The following is a 17,738-nucleotide window of genomic DNA, read 5'->3' as shown; positions in this document are numbered from 1 at the left end:
AAAAGTACCCCAAAACCTTATATTTCCAGGCTTTGGTATAAAACTTCCCCCCAAAATCCTAAAAATCTAGATTTTTGGGGATAAAAATCCACTGCCACCATCAAGTGCTTTTGAACCCACAAACAGGGCTGGACACTTGAAACCAACCCCAGGGCACCTCAATCTCTTTTCCCCAAAGAGCTTGAAAAAGAAAAGAGAAAACACAAATTGCAGTCTGTGGCTGCTGTCCCCTAGTCAGAGGCATGCAGATCCCACAGACAGATTTTCCAGGACACAGAACTGAACCAATACCAGGTTAATAAAAAAGAAAGAACTTTTATTATCAAAACAATACTCCTGTTACAAGCATAGTTGGATTGGCCAGATGGTAAGAGCCACCAATTAATAAACTCACAGGGTTTTTTTCCCATGGGCTCAAAACTTAGTTACAAAAGAGAGGAAACCTCATTTCTAACAGCACAGACATTAGATTCAAAGTCTCACAACAGAAAACAATAAAACCTAATGGATTTTTCTAAACTTTACCTTACTTACACATTTTGAAGAGTCTTTTTCTTGGAGACAGACATGTCTTCTGTCTCTCTCAGTATCTATAGTGCAAAACTGACCCAAACACAAAGGAGGGAAAACCCAAAAATTCCTTTGTCTCAGTTTGAAATCCCTATCTGTATTTCTATTGGCTGACTGCTACCTGGCTAGGTACTGTTAACCTCTTAGTCTCCAGGCTCCTGGCCATCCCTCATGACCATGACACTAACAACAGCAAGTTTGAATATAGAATTGCTCTCCAAATGGGTTATAATCTACATATTGTTTGCAGAAGGTTTCCATGGGGTCATGGTCCAATGAAATTCACCTGTAACATGTAACATAAACACTTACAAATTTGAGTTCAGAAATAATATTTTTACTCTATGTCCGCAGAATGATGTACCATTAATCCTTCTTGTCTCCATCTTTGAATTATAATAACTGAATGAAAAATATTTTTAAATCTTGGACTCAGAAATAATTTTTTTTTTAAAGAAAACTATCACAACTATCAGGAAAACTGCACCTACAATGTACAAGTTAAAGAACAGTCATTTTCAGAAAAGAATTCTAATTAAGTCCTTTTTAATTTTGACTATGGACGCTAAAGCGCTAGAGCTAAATTGACCATCAGGCAAGCAGCTACAACTCCATTGCGTGTGGCGTTGATGTTGGAAGTCTTTGCTCAGTGCACAGTATGGAATATAGGCTTGATGGTCTTGTTGCCATCATTATTCAAATGTATGACTGGTACGAACATAAATGAGAACAGATGCTACCTGTGACTACATATAAGAGTAGGTCTCCACAACTAGTATTAACAACATCTCATGTGACAACCTTTTCAAAAGCACTTCAGTGACTTAGGAGTTTAAGGATATGTCTACACATTGAGCTGAGGGTGTGATGCCAAGCTTATGGAAACACACCTTCACTAGCTCTGATAGAGCTAGTATGCTAAAAATAGAGCATAGTTGCGGCCGTACAGGCAGCTAGCTGCACCAGGTACAAGCCTTTGGTCTCAAATTGGTGGCAGCTAACCCCTTCTGTTGTTCACACTATTGCAGCTATACATTATATTTTTAGCACATTCGCTTAAGTGTGTTTCCTCAAGCTAGATATCAGGTATGTCTCCTCAGCTCAGAGTGCAGAAATTCTCTAAATCCCTTTGAAAGTCACCATTTGGGCCTTTTTAAATAGTTTGCCCATGTTCCTTGCATGTGTTCTAAATTAATCCCAAGAACGGGGTTAAAAAGGGAATGTGAGGAAACGTGAACATAAGCACAACCCTTTCTGTAGAAATGAGGTTTCCAAAAGGCTCAGAGAAGGGCAACAAAAATGATTAGGGGTTTGGAATGGGTGCCATATGAAGAGAGATTAAAAAGAATGGGACTTATCAGCTTAGAAAAGAGGAGACCAAGGGGGGATATGATAGAGGTCTATAAAATCATGACTAGCGTGGAAAAAGCGAATAAGGAAAAGTTTTTTTACTTGTTCCCATAATATAAGAACAAGGGGTCACCAAATGAAATTAATAGATAGCAGGTTTAAAACACAAGGAAGTTCTTCTTCACACAATGTACAGTCAACCTGTGGAACTCCTTGCCAGAGGATGTGGTGAGGACTGGGACTTTAACAGGGTCCGAAAAAGAAATAGATAAATTCATGAGGGTTAGGTCTATCAATGGCTGTTAGCCAGGATGGGTAGGAATGGAAACAGATGACAGAAGAGGGATCACGTGATGATTACCTGTTGTGTGCACTTACCTCATGCAAGAGCAAGCCCCACAGAAGAACCATGCTCACCTATGACAGCCGTGAACATAGCTGTACAAGTATATATGTTAAATTCTCAAACATACTTCACGCAAATGCAAACATTTAAAAATGTACATACCCAATATATTACCAATCATAGAACTGGAAGAGACCTCAGAAGGTCATCAAGTCCAGCCCCCTGCTCTAGGCAGGACCAATTCCAACTAAATCAACCCGGCCAGGGCTTTGTCAAGCCGAGACTTAAACACCTCTAGAGATGGAGACTCCACTAGTTCCCTAGGTAACCCATTCCAGTGCTTCACCACCCTCCTAGTGAAATAGTTTTTCCTAATATCCAACCTGGACCTCTCCCTCCACAAATTGAGACCATTGATCCTTGTTCTACATCTGTCACTACTGAGAACAGCCTCTCTCCATCCTCTTTGGAACCTCCCTTCAGGAAGTTGAAGGCTGCTATCAAATCCCCCCTCACTCTTCGCTTCTGCAGACTAAACAGACACAAGTCCCTCAGCCTCTCCTCATAAGTCATATGCTCCAGCCCCCTAATCATTTTGGTTGCCCTCCGCTGGACCCTCTCCAATGCGTCCACATCCTTTTTGTAGTGGGGGGCCCAGAACTAGACACAATACTCCAGATGTGGCCTCACCAAAGCAGAATAAGGGGGAATAATGACATCTCTGGATCTGCTGGCAATGCTCCTCTTAATGCAACCTAATATGCCATTAGCCTTCTTGGCTACAAGGGCACACTGTTGACTCATATCCAGCTTCTCATCCACTATAACCCCCAGGTCCTTTTCTGCAGAACTACTACTTAATCAGTTGGTCCCCAGCTTGTAACTATGCTTGGGATTCTTCCGTCCCAAGTGCAGTACTCTACTCTTGTCCTTGTTGAACCTCATCAGATTTCTTGTGGCCCAATCCTCCGATTTGTCTAAGTCATTCTGGGCCCTATCTCTGCCCTTAAGCGTATCTACCTCTCCCCCCAGCTTAGTGTCATCCACAAACTTGCTGAGGGTGCAATAAGTTTGCCCAATAAACTATGATTCAATGTACTTTAAGTCTAATGTGTACAGAAACTGGTTCATGCTGTACTGTGACAGACCTGCCTCATCACAGACTGATCATACAACTACATCTTAAGCCTTAAAATATAATACTTTTCTGCTGGAGGTATTGCACAGTCACAGGAATGAGATCAAGGGCCATACTTTGGCTATTCACCTGCTAAGTTAAGGCAAAAAAAAAAAAAAAAAAAAAAAAAGAAAGAAAGAAAGTGCCCAAAGACTGAAGCATTGGTGTGGAAAGTCAATAAACACAACCAATTACATTATTGCTGTGGACTGATGAAGGGAATCGCCCTACCTTCCCCCCATACAACCCTATGGATCACAATCTTGTTTTCCATTCAGTCTCTGGGATACTGAAAAATGGCCATAGGGAAACTCAAAAACAAATATGCTTGTACACTAAAAAGACAGTAGGTGAAAAAAGACATGCATGCCTGATGTTGCTAGAAGGCCGTTTGTGCCTACTACATTAGGGTGTGTCTAGACTACACACTTTTTTCGAAAAAAGTTGCCTTTTTTCGAAAAAACTTCACCTGCGCCTAGACTACCGCCGTGTGCTTTCAAAAGTAAATCTAAAGAACGTGGTGATTTTGTCGACACCGGTAAACCTCACGTTACAAGGAAGAACGCCTTTTTTGACAGAGATCTGTCAAAAAAAAGGCATGTGTGGACGCGGGTTGTTGGGTTTTTTTTTTTTTTCTGAAAAAACAGGCCTCCAGGAAAAAGCCCTGGTGGAATCTCCATCTGCAGGAAAAACCTCTATTGTTCCTGTCTGTAGCCATGTCTTAAAGGCACAGGCACCCTGGGCAGCCATTGTGGCAGGAAGGCAGCCAAAGGAAGCCACTGACCTCACGGCTTTCCCTGCCTCTCTGCCAAGAAAGCATGGCACAAGTCCAGGAACCCTCCAGGGAGCCATCCCATGACCCATCCAGGGGGCCAAAGAGGCGAGCTCCAGCCTGGTCAGGGCCTGAGGCACTGACACTATTGGAACTTTGGGGAGAGGAGGAATCCCTGCAGACTCTGAATTCCCAATGCCGCAATGCAGACATTTACAGCCGCATGGCCGAGGGGCTGGCAAAGAAAGGCCGTCTCCCCCAAACCTTGGAGCAAGAACTGAAGCAGGGCTATGGCAGGGCCCCTGAGCGCAGCTCCACCTCCGGGGACGCACATAACCATTGCGCTTACTTCCAGGAGCTGAACAGAATCCTGGGGGTGGGGAACCCGTGTCTGCACGGGTGCTTGTCCAGTCAGGGTTGGAGGCACCCGTCCAGAACTGCCAGGAGGTGGATGAGGACAACCCAGAAGACCAGCAGCTCCAGGATAAGGAGGAGGACCCCAACAGAACTGTTGTCAGCTTCACCCTGGAGCCGGTTCCCCAGACCCAGGAGGCCTTGCAGGCATCTTCTGACCCTGGTGAGGGAACATCAGGTAAGTGCGGTCAGGTTGCCAAACACAAAGAACAGGGGAGGTGGGAGCACAGGGGATGCGGGCCAATCTTCACGTCATGCTCTTCTTGGACTCTCCCGCAAACAATGCTGCCACTGGCAGGTGGTGGGTGGGTGGGGGCCTTGGAAGACCCAAGCTGCTCCAGGACCCTGTTCTACATCTGGGGACCCACTGTGGCTGGACACTTCCCTGGGCTGCATGGCCACGGTGGGGGTATTGCGGGGACGGGATGTTGCCCTAGCCACCTTGGGGCCCCTGTGAGGCTGGGGCTGCTAGCCAGGCCACATGTGGGCTTGCAGTGAGAACATTGGTGTCCCTTGTTCCAAGGACCGTTACTCACTGATCACAAGCAGGGACAATGTGTGCACGCATGACTGACCGCTTCTCTCTCTTATCCTCCACAGCCAGACCTGCCGGAGCAGACCAGCATGCAACACCTGTCCCACCACCCACCCGGGCCCATGGAAGCCGCAGGGACTGGCGGATCTATAATGACCTCATTCGCAGGCACGTTGAGGCCCTGAATAGGATGGAGGAGACCACAGGAAGTGGCTCGGTGGCACGACCGCTTGCTAGAGGAGCTCCTCCAGCAGTGGACAGCAATCTGTGCCACTATCTGGGAGACGATGGGTGTCCCAGGTCCTGCCCCCATTGCCACTCCTCATGCTCAACCTGCTCTAGCCTCCTGTGCCTCCTTCCTCCCGCTCACCCACAACCCCCCTTCCTCCTTCTCACCCACTGCCCCCCCTCACCTCCTGCCATCACAGACCCAGCTGCAGCCCCCCCCTCGTCCCCAGTGCCCTACTGTCCCAGGCCCCACTCAACTCCCAGCACGTCTAGGGCCACGGACCCGAGGTGGCAGATTTCTGCGGGCCAGGTAACACCCTCAGCCCTAAACCTCCCTCACCCAGGTTTACAACCCCCCTCCACCCCAGTTAAAGAGACTCTGTTACATTTACAAGAAAGTTTATTTTTAATAACATTTTGAACACACTTTTATTTTGTTAGTAAACATTCTTTGCACACTGATGGTTTTTTAATACACAATGTTTTTGTCAGAAAACCTGGTGTGTGTGTGTGTGTGTGTCAACTGTCCGGAGACTGGTGCAGGGATGGGTTGTGGGAGGAAAGGTCCTGCGGGGGACTCAGGCCTCATTGGTGAGTCATTGGGCTTCTGAATCTCTCACACAGGGCCTCCCGGATGCAGATCCCCACCTGATGTGCTTGGCGGATGGCAGTTGCTCAAACTGCCTCCCCTCAACATAAGCCCGTGTACCCTACCCTGGGAGGAAGACCTCCCCTTTGCTCTCCACCAGGTTATACAGCATGCAATACGCAGCCACCACCTCAGGGATATTGCGTGCCCCCATGTCGAGGCGAGTAAGCAGGTACCTAAACCTCCCCTTCAGCCGGCCAAAGGCTCATTCCACCTGCAAGCGCACCCAGGTCAGGTACATGTTAAATTGTTCCCTGTTTACGTCCAGATGGCCAGTGTAGGGCTTCATGAGCCAGGGCATAAGGGGGTACGCCACATCGGCCACAATGCGCACTGGCATCTCCACATCCCCAACAGCAAAGTTTCACTTCAGGAAGAACGTTCCAGCCTGCAGCCTGCGGTACAAGTAGGAATCTCTGAAAATGCGGGCATCATGTGTCCAGCCTGACCACCCAACACGAATGTCAGTAAACTTTCCCTGGTGGTCAACCAGGATCTGCAGCATTATGGAGGAGTAGCCCTTTCTGTTTATGTACTGGGCTGCTCGATGGGGTGGAAGGCGGATCAGGATGTGAGTCCCATCGAGCGCTCCTCCACAGTTCGGGAATCCCAGCCCAGCAAAGCGGCCACAATAGTGTCCAGGTCTCCGATGTGGACAAACCTGTTCATCAGCTCCGAGTTGATGGCCCTCACCACCTGCAGAAATAGACACATACAAACACACAGAATAGGAAGTGAGAGGGGGTGCCCAAGTCCTTAGGAAGTGCCCCCCCATATTCCTCCCAAGACCCCAGGAGCCCCCCCTCAGGCGGCCCCTCCCAGCAGTAGGGCAGGGTGAGGCCAAGAGCCCTCCCCGACTCCCACTCCATCCCCCACTCCCTGTGCCTTTTCCTGTCCTTCTTTTACAGTCCCCCTACCCCGCATGGACTGTCCCCCCCAGAGGGACTTACCTCCAGCAACACAGAGCCAACAGTAGATCTCCCCACACTAAACTTGTGTCCCACCAAATGATAGCTGTCGGAGGCGGCCAGCTTCCAGAGGGCAATAGCCACCCTCTTTCTTCTCCAGGTGGATGGCAGGCCGCAGGTGAGAGTCCTGTCATTGCAGGGCAGGGCGAGCCAGGTACGCAGCTCTTGGAATGTGGCCTTACACACTCGGAAGTTTTGGAGCCGAGCCTCATTGTCCCATTGCTCAATGACGAGCCGGTCCCACCAGTCTGAACTTGTGTCCAGCCTCCAAAATCGCCTCTCCTGGAAGAAGTCTGGTAGCAAAGGCAGTGTTGCTGCAGACTGAGCAAGGGCCTCAAGGCTGGGTTCTGAATCCAGAGCTGGCATGACCATGAGCATCATGATGGTCTCATGTAGATGCAGCAGAACTTGAAGCATTACAGCGTGGGGCCATTGCCTGCCCGGGGGCAGCTCCGGCTCCATGGCAAAAATAAGATTGTAAAGCACAAATACCAAGCAAAAACCAAACTGCTGTGGTGTCCCAGAAAGCAGGGCACCCTAAGCAAGCACTGCAGAATCTTTGCTGTCCCAGCTGCAGCAGCAGAGGAACTGCTGTCCAGGGGGGTCCCTTTAATCACGCATCTCTGCAAAGAGCATGCTGCAGGACCTGGAAGTCGAGGTGCGGCACTGCAGGACCAACCCAGCAGCACCCTAGCTACTCTGCCCCAGGCATGTCCGATTCAGCCGCTGCTGGTCAGTTTCAACAGCGGCTGGATCTGGACGCCAGTTCCGACTTACATACAAATTCAACTTGAGAACAAACCTACAGTCCCTATCTTGTACGTAACCCGGGGACTGCCTGTACTACCTGCGTGCATTATTTGCCATGTAAATGCTGGCTGCATCCATTAACATTGGCTGGGGAAGCTATAACAAGCACAGCCAATTTTTCAGAAGGGTTCTAAGTTCTAAATTCATGAATCATCATCCTTTGTTTGAACAGAGGATTCCCTCTTCTTTTCCCCTCTCCTCTTTGGCAGGTGCAAGATTATCCATAACCCTGTGCATACCAGGTGAATGTTCCTTTGTGCAGAGATTAATTTGTTTTGGAAAATACTATTTCCATGTAAATTACCTGAGTTAATCAGATTGTGCTATGCATGAAATACACTGGGTATAAGCTATTTTCAAAAAGGGCTTGAAGTCATTTAATTAAAGCTTACATTGTGTTGTGTAAAAAGCCTTTCTGAAATTTAATTTTTAAACAGACGTTAACATTGGTTAATCAACTGGAGAAAATGGGATATTCTGAGGAAGGGGGTAAAGACATCTAGCACAATGTATTGCTTGTGATACAAGAAATTCACTTACAAGAGCAACTGCTAGGGAAAGAGATTTACTCTCAATACCCCTCACCTGATTTTTGTTTAGTTTATATGCATATATTGCCATCTTGATAAATCAAAGTAGATTAAATTGTCACTTTAGGGAGTAAATTCTCAGCCACCTGTAGGGTATAATTTTGCACAAGGAAATACATGCAGTGTATTTGATTCTATCTGCAATTTTGGGTGTGAAAAAGTCAAAGCCAGGTAGAAGTGTAGCTGCAAATTTGCTTCCAAAAAGAAGAAAGCCTTAAATCTCTCCTTGAGGGAGAGTGTGTATGTTTAAAATGATCGCTAGGGCAGATGGGTATTCCTGGAACACTAAGCCCTCAAACTCTCAATAGGCCCGGTACTGATTTCTCAACAGACTTTAAATTTGAAATTAAATCTACATATTAAAAAGGTATAAATCCACACTCATTGCTGATGTAAATACCTTAGGTGTCAATTGAATTGCATTGATTATATGTCTGTAATTGGCCAACAGTGATGACAAAGCTTCCATACTTTTTGTTGTTTTATAAACCAGGAGAAATTTAGGGTTGTAATGTTATTCATTGATCTCCATTTTTGTTGACAAACAATTGCAGGTCCACTTTTGTTCCTGCAAGAAGAGGTGCTGCAATTTAGGATTCTTTTGAGTTGCAGATGCAATCAAGTTAGATTCACAAAGGGACTTAAGCACCAGCCATGTCACTTAAATCCAGATTTATGCCCCCTGTTATGTGTCTTCACATAACAACCAAACTCTGTGGGCATCTAAGCATATGCAGCACCTACACTGATGTCTCTAAGCATATGCCTACTGCCTCACTTTAGACATCTGGCCACCTAACCCCAAATTTATACACTTTATTGCATTTTATATGCAATTAATGAACTAGGGCAAGACAGGCACGTCTCCCTGTAACATGCATGCAAGGTTTCACTGTGTATGAGTTCTCAGAGCATGGGTAAGATGTGACAAAATGGAGATTGTATTTGCTCTGTTCACTTGTTACATTACATATAATTTCTACTGTCTTGTACTGTTATGCAGTAATTCTGCATGAGTGCCTCAGTTTCCCTGGGAACTCCATCGGTGCCCGGATAGGGATGGGAATTTTGGATGTGACTCTCATGGAGGGAGGTGGCCCCAGCTCAGCACATACACTAAACATAAGCTTGGGGGAAGGGTGCAACCAGGTGACACTTTTTGCCCTGAAAGCTGAACAAAGACAGGAGGTGAGGCTGGCTGCAGAGGGAGACAGACTGCTGGGTGTGGGAGTTAGTGTCGGCTGGCTTAGAATACAGGGAGGAGGCCCTGGCTCTGGCCCCCTCTCCCCAAGATGGATAGTACTGACTGTTTCTGGTTCCTGTGCTAACAAGTCTGTTCTATGCTGTATCCCCGTGAACTAGTCTCAGGCTACGTCTAGAAAACTTTTTCAAATTTTGTTGAAAAAGAGGACGTGCTCTTTCACCACCCCTGTAAACCTCGTTCTATGAGGTATAAGGGATGTGCTGAAAGAGCAGGTTTTTCTGAAATTTGGTGCCATGAAGGCACACCAAATTTCGGAAAACCCTCTTTCAAAAGAAAATCAGAAAAAGATACGCTATTTGTGTACTGCAAACTGTGTATCTTTTTCTGATTTAACTCTGCAGTCTAGACAAACTCAGAGGGGTAGCCAAATTAGTCTATAACTTAAAAAACCCTTAAAAACAAGTGTCCCTGTAGCACCTTAGCCCTGGTCTACACTAGGGAGTTATTTTTGTTATTTCAAAATAACAAGCAGAGTGTCCACACTACTAAGCCTGTTATTTTGAAATAAGAGACTGGTTATTTTGAAATAACAACTTTTGCTTTCCTTGGGAAATAAGCTTATTTTGAAATAATTATTTTGAGAGTTATTATTTTGAAATAACTTATTTTGAAACAATTTCTGGGTGTAGGCATGCTCTTAGAGACTAACAAATAATATATAGTATCATGAGCTTTCGTGGGGATAACCCACTTCTTCAGATGACAAATATGGGTCAAATGTATTTGACCCTCTGTGTCTCTTGTTCCATATTTGTCATCTGAAGAAGTGAGTTGACTTTAACAGGGTTCAAAAAAGAAGTAGGTAAATTCATGGAGGTTAGGTCCATCAATGGCTATTAGCCAGGCTGGGTAAGATGGTGTCCCTAGCTGATGTGAGAGGCTGGAAATGGATGGCAGGAGAGGGATCACTTGAGGGTTACCTTTTCTGTTCGCTCCTCCTCTGGGGTATCTGGCATTGGCCACTGTTGGCGGACAAGGATACTGGGCTAGATGGACCTTTGGTCTGACTCAATATGGCCGTTCTTTATGAGCTGTACCCATGAAAGCTGATACTATCTATATCTGTTGTTAGTCTCTGAGGTGCTACAGGGCCACTTGTATTTTACTTTTCTTAAAAAACTTTCTGAACTAATAAACCTTCTGTTTTACTCGCTTGCTGAGAGTCACATCTGGCTGCAGGGCCTGGTGACTCCTCACGCCTTCGGTGACACAACTCCACACAACACGGTTGGGGCAAGGAGGACCACCTCCATCCTCGCTTTTAGCCCAATCTTTAAAGAACTCACCTGGGGTGTGGAAGACTGCAGCTTCAAATCCCTGTTCCCCCAAGCTGATGAGGAGAAGGGCTTAGCCGGGACCAGCCACCTCTAACATGTGTGCCCTAACCACTACACTATAGGCTACTCCAGTGTGGGGCTCCCTCAGTCTCTCCTTCTCAAACCATTCCACTGTAATAAGTAAGTGAAGAGTGATTGGAGGCTTGGAACTGGATCCTGGAATACCCACAACCTGCGGGAGTGTTCTGACTTTGTGCTTGCATGCACTCTCTCTGATCTGCTGAGTCTTTATGTAAAGTGGAACAGCTTTAACACAGAAGAATGAGGAAGTCCCACATCGGAATATCCTATAGTACACTGGTTAGGGTACTCACCTCAGAGGTGACAGATCCTTGTTTAAATCCTTTCCCTTCATCATGAAAAGGGAGGACTTGAACCAGAAGTCTCCCACATCCTTGGCTGAGAACCCTAACCATGGGTAAAAAGATATGAGGCAGGTCCTCCTCCCCTCTCCAGCTTCTTGCACAAAACATTCTAGGCACCTGACTTGAAGAGAGGAGAGGAAAGAGAATCCCAGGCAGATCTAGGCACTGAACTCTATGAGATGAGCTGTCCCTTGCAGGGTTCTCTGATTTCTACTGCATTGATAGCTCCAAGTCACTTAAAAACTGCCCCCAAAGTAGCCCAATCTATTAACTGAAGCAAAGTTTTTTTATTAACACATTAGTCTACACATCAAATAGCAAATTAAAGCTTTTGCTAGATACATAGTACGGATTTGATAAGGAAAAGGAAAAGGAAAAGGAAAAGGAAAAGGAAAAGGGAAAGGGAAAGGGAAAGGGAAAGGGAAAGGGAAAAGAAAAGAAAAGAAAAGAAAAGAAAAGAAAAGAAAAGAAAAGAAAAGAAAAGAAAAGAAAAGAAAAGAAAAGAAAAGAAAAGAAAAGCTACAAGCGTGAGCAGGAGTTTATCAACATCTCAGCATTAGCCACTAAGCTAAGAGATGACAATGAACTTCAAAATCAAATCCCAAATAGTGAGGGACCTGAAGGGATGTATGTGAGAGGGAGAAGGTACTGGGAGGGGATGCTGGAAGGTGAGTGTATTGTGAGATGACATTTGAGGGATGCTAAAGAAGGTACCTGCAGTCTCACACTTGAGATAGAGAGCATGACACTGCTCCCGTCACAGCGGCAGGGCTGTTGGCATAAGCTCAGCCAACCTGTACTCCCTGTGATCCTATCCCCTCCCCTGGGTGGGGAACCAGACCTGGCCATGTCATGCTTCCCAGCTGGTCTCTGAGGCCCCTCGGTGGGGCAAGCAACGGAGCCGAGAGATACATGACAGCTTTGTTTACTTGGGGAGCTGGGCCAGGGTGGGGAAGATCTGGCAGCTGTGGATACAAAGGAGGGACCAGTCAGGATGCAGAGAGCAGCTGGAATGTGGACAGGGGTCTAACCCTGCCCCACACATGTTCACAGGGTGTACATGGTCTACTTGTGAATGTCAGTTGCAGGATTTTTTGAACAGTTACGCATTGCAGTATTTTGGACTAGGTGTCATCCATGACAATTGGAGATATAAGGCATTTTACAATGAGCTGGCAGATGTGAACGGTATATTTATCAGGACTGTGGCATTCCTATGATTGAGTCTGTGGTAACTGAATAACTTGGTAGGAATAATTAGGGCCACAATCTACTCTAAGATATAATCAATAAAGTCGACACACACAGAAGAGAACAAATGTGGCTATTTGAGTTCCACAGAAAGATTCTGAAATGCAACAGATCTAAAAAGAGAAAAACAGTCTTCTCGTGAATTTGAAACCTGTAAACATATTTCAGGAAGTAGGAAAAAGAATTCTATTTCCATTTTTAAGGAGGAGGAAAGTCCATTTATTTTGCTGAAATGTTCTAAAGAGTAATTTAAAGCGGAAAATACAGAGGAGGGTTTTTTTAAAAGATTGGCAGGATATTATTTCAAAGGACTTTTCACTTTGTTCACAGTACTAAAGCATCTGAAAGAAATATCAGATTCCTTGTTTTTAATAATTTTTTTAAAGAAAGAATATATATTCATCTTCTCATGCCAAGTAACTGCTCTTAGATTTGAACTTTTAGTGCACACACGACTAGAAACTTCAGTTTGTAAATAGCAGCACATGACAGCATTAACAGCAAATGGCTTCCCACTAGATTCCAGTATCAGATGATATTGTTCAAATAACACACTATGATTTGAATACAAATAATTTATTGCTATACTGTACATTCTAGCCTTAATCTCTAAAGAAATCAACGTGTAAATGTGTTCTTTCCATGATTCAAGCTCACGACCCACTTGTACTACATAAGCCACAGAGGACTATGTTCATTCTGAGAAATAAACTTCCCTGTCTGAGTGTGCTGTGAAGGATGTAGATGATGGCATCTATAACCAATCAGCCTCTTACTGTGAATATCATTTATAGTATCACTGTGAAGCTATGCACAGACATATAGATGGGTGAAAATTCTACATGTACATCCATTATCCACACAATTCAAAGGTTTTACAGTTCTATATTCAAGTCAAAAGGACTTGATTATGACTCCTTTGATGCCATTTTTACATGCATGTAATTGTACTGACTTGGGTGGTATTTTACTCCTGATTGTACTTGGCGTACATGAGATCAGAATCAGTCCCCAATACCGCACACAGGCTTTCTCATTTGAAGCAGTCAGTAATGTAATTTTGTCCTTGCTAATTGTTGACGACTTGTCCTCATCCTGTTTTAACCTATAACCATCAGCTCCTTTAATGAAAGTGTCTATAAGGATCTTCCCTAATACACACTTTTCCAGCACACTTAATGTCTTTTAATGTCTTTCCAATTAAAGCCAGATGTGAAAAGCTTAAGGAACAGTTCTCAGGACTGAAAAAGATGACATAAATCTTGCAGCTGACAGAGATCCCACTGAGCTCAGTTGGAGAAACTCACAGAGGACTTGTTGTGGGCCAGAAAAACTGCTGGGTATAAAGACAGATGTGTACACTCCTATTTTAAAAAAATGAAATAAAGCAACGCTTCCTACAGTCCAGTTCCTATGAGTACTACCAGAGATATTAACAGCTCAATCCTGCAATGGGCTGAGCACATCCTGTAATGTGCTGAACATCTCAAAGGGAAGACCCCCTTTGCCCTTCCAGGACTTGATCCTTCAAGATAATGGCCTTCCTTGTCCCACCACTTATATCAATGGGAGATGGAGGCACTCAGCAAAGCCAGGCTCAGTATCTCTCCCCCTGCATAAACTGGGGTAGCAGAGTGAACTCGTTTTGTTACAAAGGACACAAACAATGTGCTATTGTAATTACAAATTCCCACTAATGTGAGGAGGAGCTGGGCACTCCTCATCACTGACCACTGCTGCTGGGCGAGTGCTGTTTGTGCAGCTGGCAACTTCTGCTTTTATTATGTTTTCATTATTATGCCCGTATGCTTTTTAAAAAGTTCATCTTTTATGGTGGTACAGTGTCTTTTGTGCTCATCCCCAGATGCTAGGAAGTGCAAGTTCAGCCCAAGCCAGGTCTATTACAAAGGAACAGAAAAAACCACAGCGTGGTTTAAAGAAAATTGCTGAAAGTCAGCCCAACTACTAATTGCTTTAATTCTCTCTGGCCCTCTCTTTTTTCCCTCTAAACTGGTAAAATATCCACCCAAACTCATGGCTTCCAAAAAGATGCATATCCATGACAGAGCAGGGAGAAAATGGAGGTTTTTCAAGAGACGAGAGACATTGACTGTCAAATCATAGTGGCAGACAAGTACAGTAACTTCTGTAGCAATTTCAAACTCCAAATCTGTTTTATTTTTCTAATGTTGATGGCATAGTCTTAGCACAGTAGATAGCATGAATAAGCCTAAAGAAACACACAGTGGACTGGTTTTCATAACAAGCTTAAGTATCCACATTCTATATGCTGAAATGTCACTACAAATATTGTATGTAATGTTGTAGCCCAGGATATTAGAGTGACAAGGTGGATAAGGTAATATCTTTTATTGGATCAGCTTCAGCTGGTGAAAGAGACATTCTTTCAAGTTATACAGAGCCCAGATCAAATGGGATTTGGACAAACTATTTAGCAGCCTACATTTCCAATAGGAGGCCCACAATAAACACACATAGAGGTATTTTGGAGTTGGAAATCTTCTAGATCCCACCCTCTGCTTTACTCTTCTCTTAATGCCACCACTGTTAAAGACATTCTCTTGGGTTGATGACTTTATAAGCATCACTCAGAAGACACTGAGTGCTCTCCTTGGAATGAGCATGCTCCCAGCCCTAGCCATCTCAGGAACCTTGGTAATGAATTCAAATCTGCTGCACTGGGACAAGCATGTTGGCTCATATATTTTCTTTACCAATCGGTGATACATGAACGCTCATTGATTACAGCATTGTGTGGCTACCTGCCTTGGATATGCACAACTCTATATTGTCATTCCAGTTTCTCTATGCCAAGATGTAAAGTTTTAAAAAAAATACATCAAAGTATTATGGAGCTGCTTAAAATCTCAGTATTCTATCCATATATCTGACTGCTCATCACTGAGGCTCAGTGAAAAGGACATTGGAGACCCAGGCTTTGACATTGGCCTGCTGTATGACTTTGGACCAGTCATTTCACCTCAGTTTTCTACCTCTGAAAATCAAACCTGGTCACAAATACTTAGTTCCTTTGTACCACCATCTGAGAGCTCCATATGAAAACCACTTTCTATATATTTGATATTTTTACTCATTTTCACACTTTTAAATTGGTCCCTTTTGGGGATAAATTTTATTTCTTCCCCTCAGTAGTTGTGCATCATTCTTCTGAGTGAATATCAGATATTTTGGAAACCCTTTTAATAGTTAACTGTTAAGCCATTTTCAAATGTTTAAAAAAAGAAAACCTCTGTTCCATGCTAATTTATAGAGCTGTGTATGTCATTTTTAAAGGGACTGTGAGTCAGAAGAAACACTCTGGTTAGAGTTTTTCATCAAATGAAAAGCTTTAAATCAATACAGTCTATCCAGGATTTCAGCTGGGAAAATGAAATAAAAAGTACATTTGTTCCTGATCACTAAATTTTTAACCTGGGTCCGTTGCTCCTGCTGTTAAGCTCTAATACATTCTCTACTACAGGGGTCTCCAACCTTTTGAACCACAAGATCACTTTTTCAATTTAAGTGCAATGGAAGAGCAAATACCGTTTTTCATGCTTCCTTACCCCCCCCCCCCCTTCTCCAAGGCCTCACCCTGCTCACTCCATCCCCCTTTTCCCATCCTCACTCACTTTCACCAGGCTGAGGTAGGGGATTTGGGTACAGGCTCTGGTCTTGGGACAAGGGGTTTGGAGTGTTGGAGGGGCTCTGGGCTTAGCTCAGGGTGGCAGACTGGTATCCAGGAGGGGTTTCAGGGTGCAAGCTCTGGGAAGGAGTTTGGGTACAGGGGGACTCACATCTGGGGCAGGAGGTTGGGTGTAGGAGAAGGTTCAGGGCTGGGACAGGGGTTCAGGATGCAGGCTCTGGCTGGGCACCATTGACAGAGACAGTTTCTGGGTGCAGGAGCAGTGGAGTTAAGGCAGGTTTACTCTTGCCCTGCTCTGCACGACTCCGGAAAGCAGCTGGCATGTACAGCAATGGCTCCATGGCACCATGTGCTGCCCCTCATCTACAGGTACTGAGCCCACAGCTTCTACTGGCCACAGATCCCCATTACTGATCAATGGGAGCTGCAGGAGTGGTGCCTGCAGGCAAGGACAGGCTGCAGAGACATGCCAGCCACTTCTAGGAGCAGCAATTACCACAGGGATAATTACTCCGGCCACGACAGGTTAGGCAGTTTAGAATTTACTCTTCAAAGAATTCAAAGAATTAGCCATAAGAGAGAAATGAAAATGATGAAATGCACAGACCAGTCAAAATCCCAAAGAAACACACTTTGCAAACAGTAAAAGAAGTAACAACCGCCTCCTCCCCCACCACCACGTATGTGTTAGGTCAGGAAATGAGAGTGAAGGGCAGTGTGTGTTTGTGAGAATGACAGACACACACACACTGTGTGAGTGAGAGATTTGCATTGCCAAGCTCCCTTCATCCCCTTCTCTCTGTGTGGAGATGGGGTACAGGAACCGAGTCAGGGAGGACACCTTGACATCAGCCCCCCCTCTTCTCCCTCCCACACCTTGCACAGCAAGCAGGAGCAGGAGGCTCCTCGAGGAGTAACGGTAGTTCGGAATAGGAAGCCTGATCCAAACTACCTAGTTCGTGCCGTGTGTAGCTGTGGGCACGGAGTCCGAACTAGCGGACATTTAAAAATGGCGGCGCCTGGCAACATGCAAATGAAGCCCGGGAAATTCAAATCCCGGGCTCCGTTTGCAACTTCGGTTGCCTACATTAACCACCCTAGTTCGAATTAGGGTGGTAGTGTAGACATACCCTCAGTGTTTGGGAGTGAGAGAGGTGAATTGCAAAACGACACATTTTTGTTTTGTTACTGTCCTTTACTACTTCATAGCAATGGAAAAAGACAGCTGCAAAGTCTGTTATTTTAAAGGTGGGATTTCCCCCTGTTTTTTACATTATTAGATACATCAAGTCCTAGCCACTTTCCTTCTTCTAGGAGCACTCTGGCAACCACTGGAGGACCTGGAAGGCAACACAAATCTGGAGGTTGAAACCTGAGGTGCAGTTCTCTTAGACCCCACGGAGTGGAGAGGAGAAGTCGAGCCCGAGGTTGGGAGAAGAGTAGCA

At 45.1% G+C, this 17,738-nt stretch overlaps 1 protein-coding gene across 8 annotated transcripts in view; it reads right to left on the bottom strand.

The window, feature by feature from the left end:
• STAU2 (staufen double-stranded RNA binding protein 2) overlaps window positions 1–17,738 on the bottom strand; it is a 236,649-nt gene that overhangs the window by 17,271 nt on the left and 201,640 nt on the right. Inside the window, exon 14 of one of the 8 annotated variants that reach the window (XM_075920515.2) lies at window positions 6,434–6,737. The exons of 6 other annotated variants lie outside the window; for them this stretch is intronic. In XM_075920515.2, the coding sequence (XP_075776630.1) occupies window positions 6,606–6,737 (132 nt within the window). In that variant the 3' untranslated portion in view covers window positions 6,434–6,605. Of the gene's footprint in view, window positions 1–6,433; window positions 6,738–17,738 lie in introns of those variants that run through there. One more of the 8 variants, XM_075920519.2, reaches the window with a different exon arrangement.

The sequence above is a fragment of the Pelodiscus sinensis genome, chromosome 2 (genome assembly GCF_052426305.1).
Source record: "Pelodiscus sinensis isolate ZL-2025 chromosome 2, ASM5242630v1, whole genome shotgun sequence".
NCBI lineage: Eukaryota > Metazoa > Chordata > Testudines > Trionychidae > Pelodiscus > Pelodiscus sinensis.
Note: the sequence above shows the minus strand (reverse complement) of the source record. Positions and strands in the feature narration are given on the sequence as shown.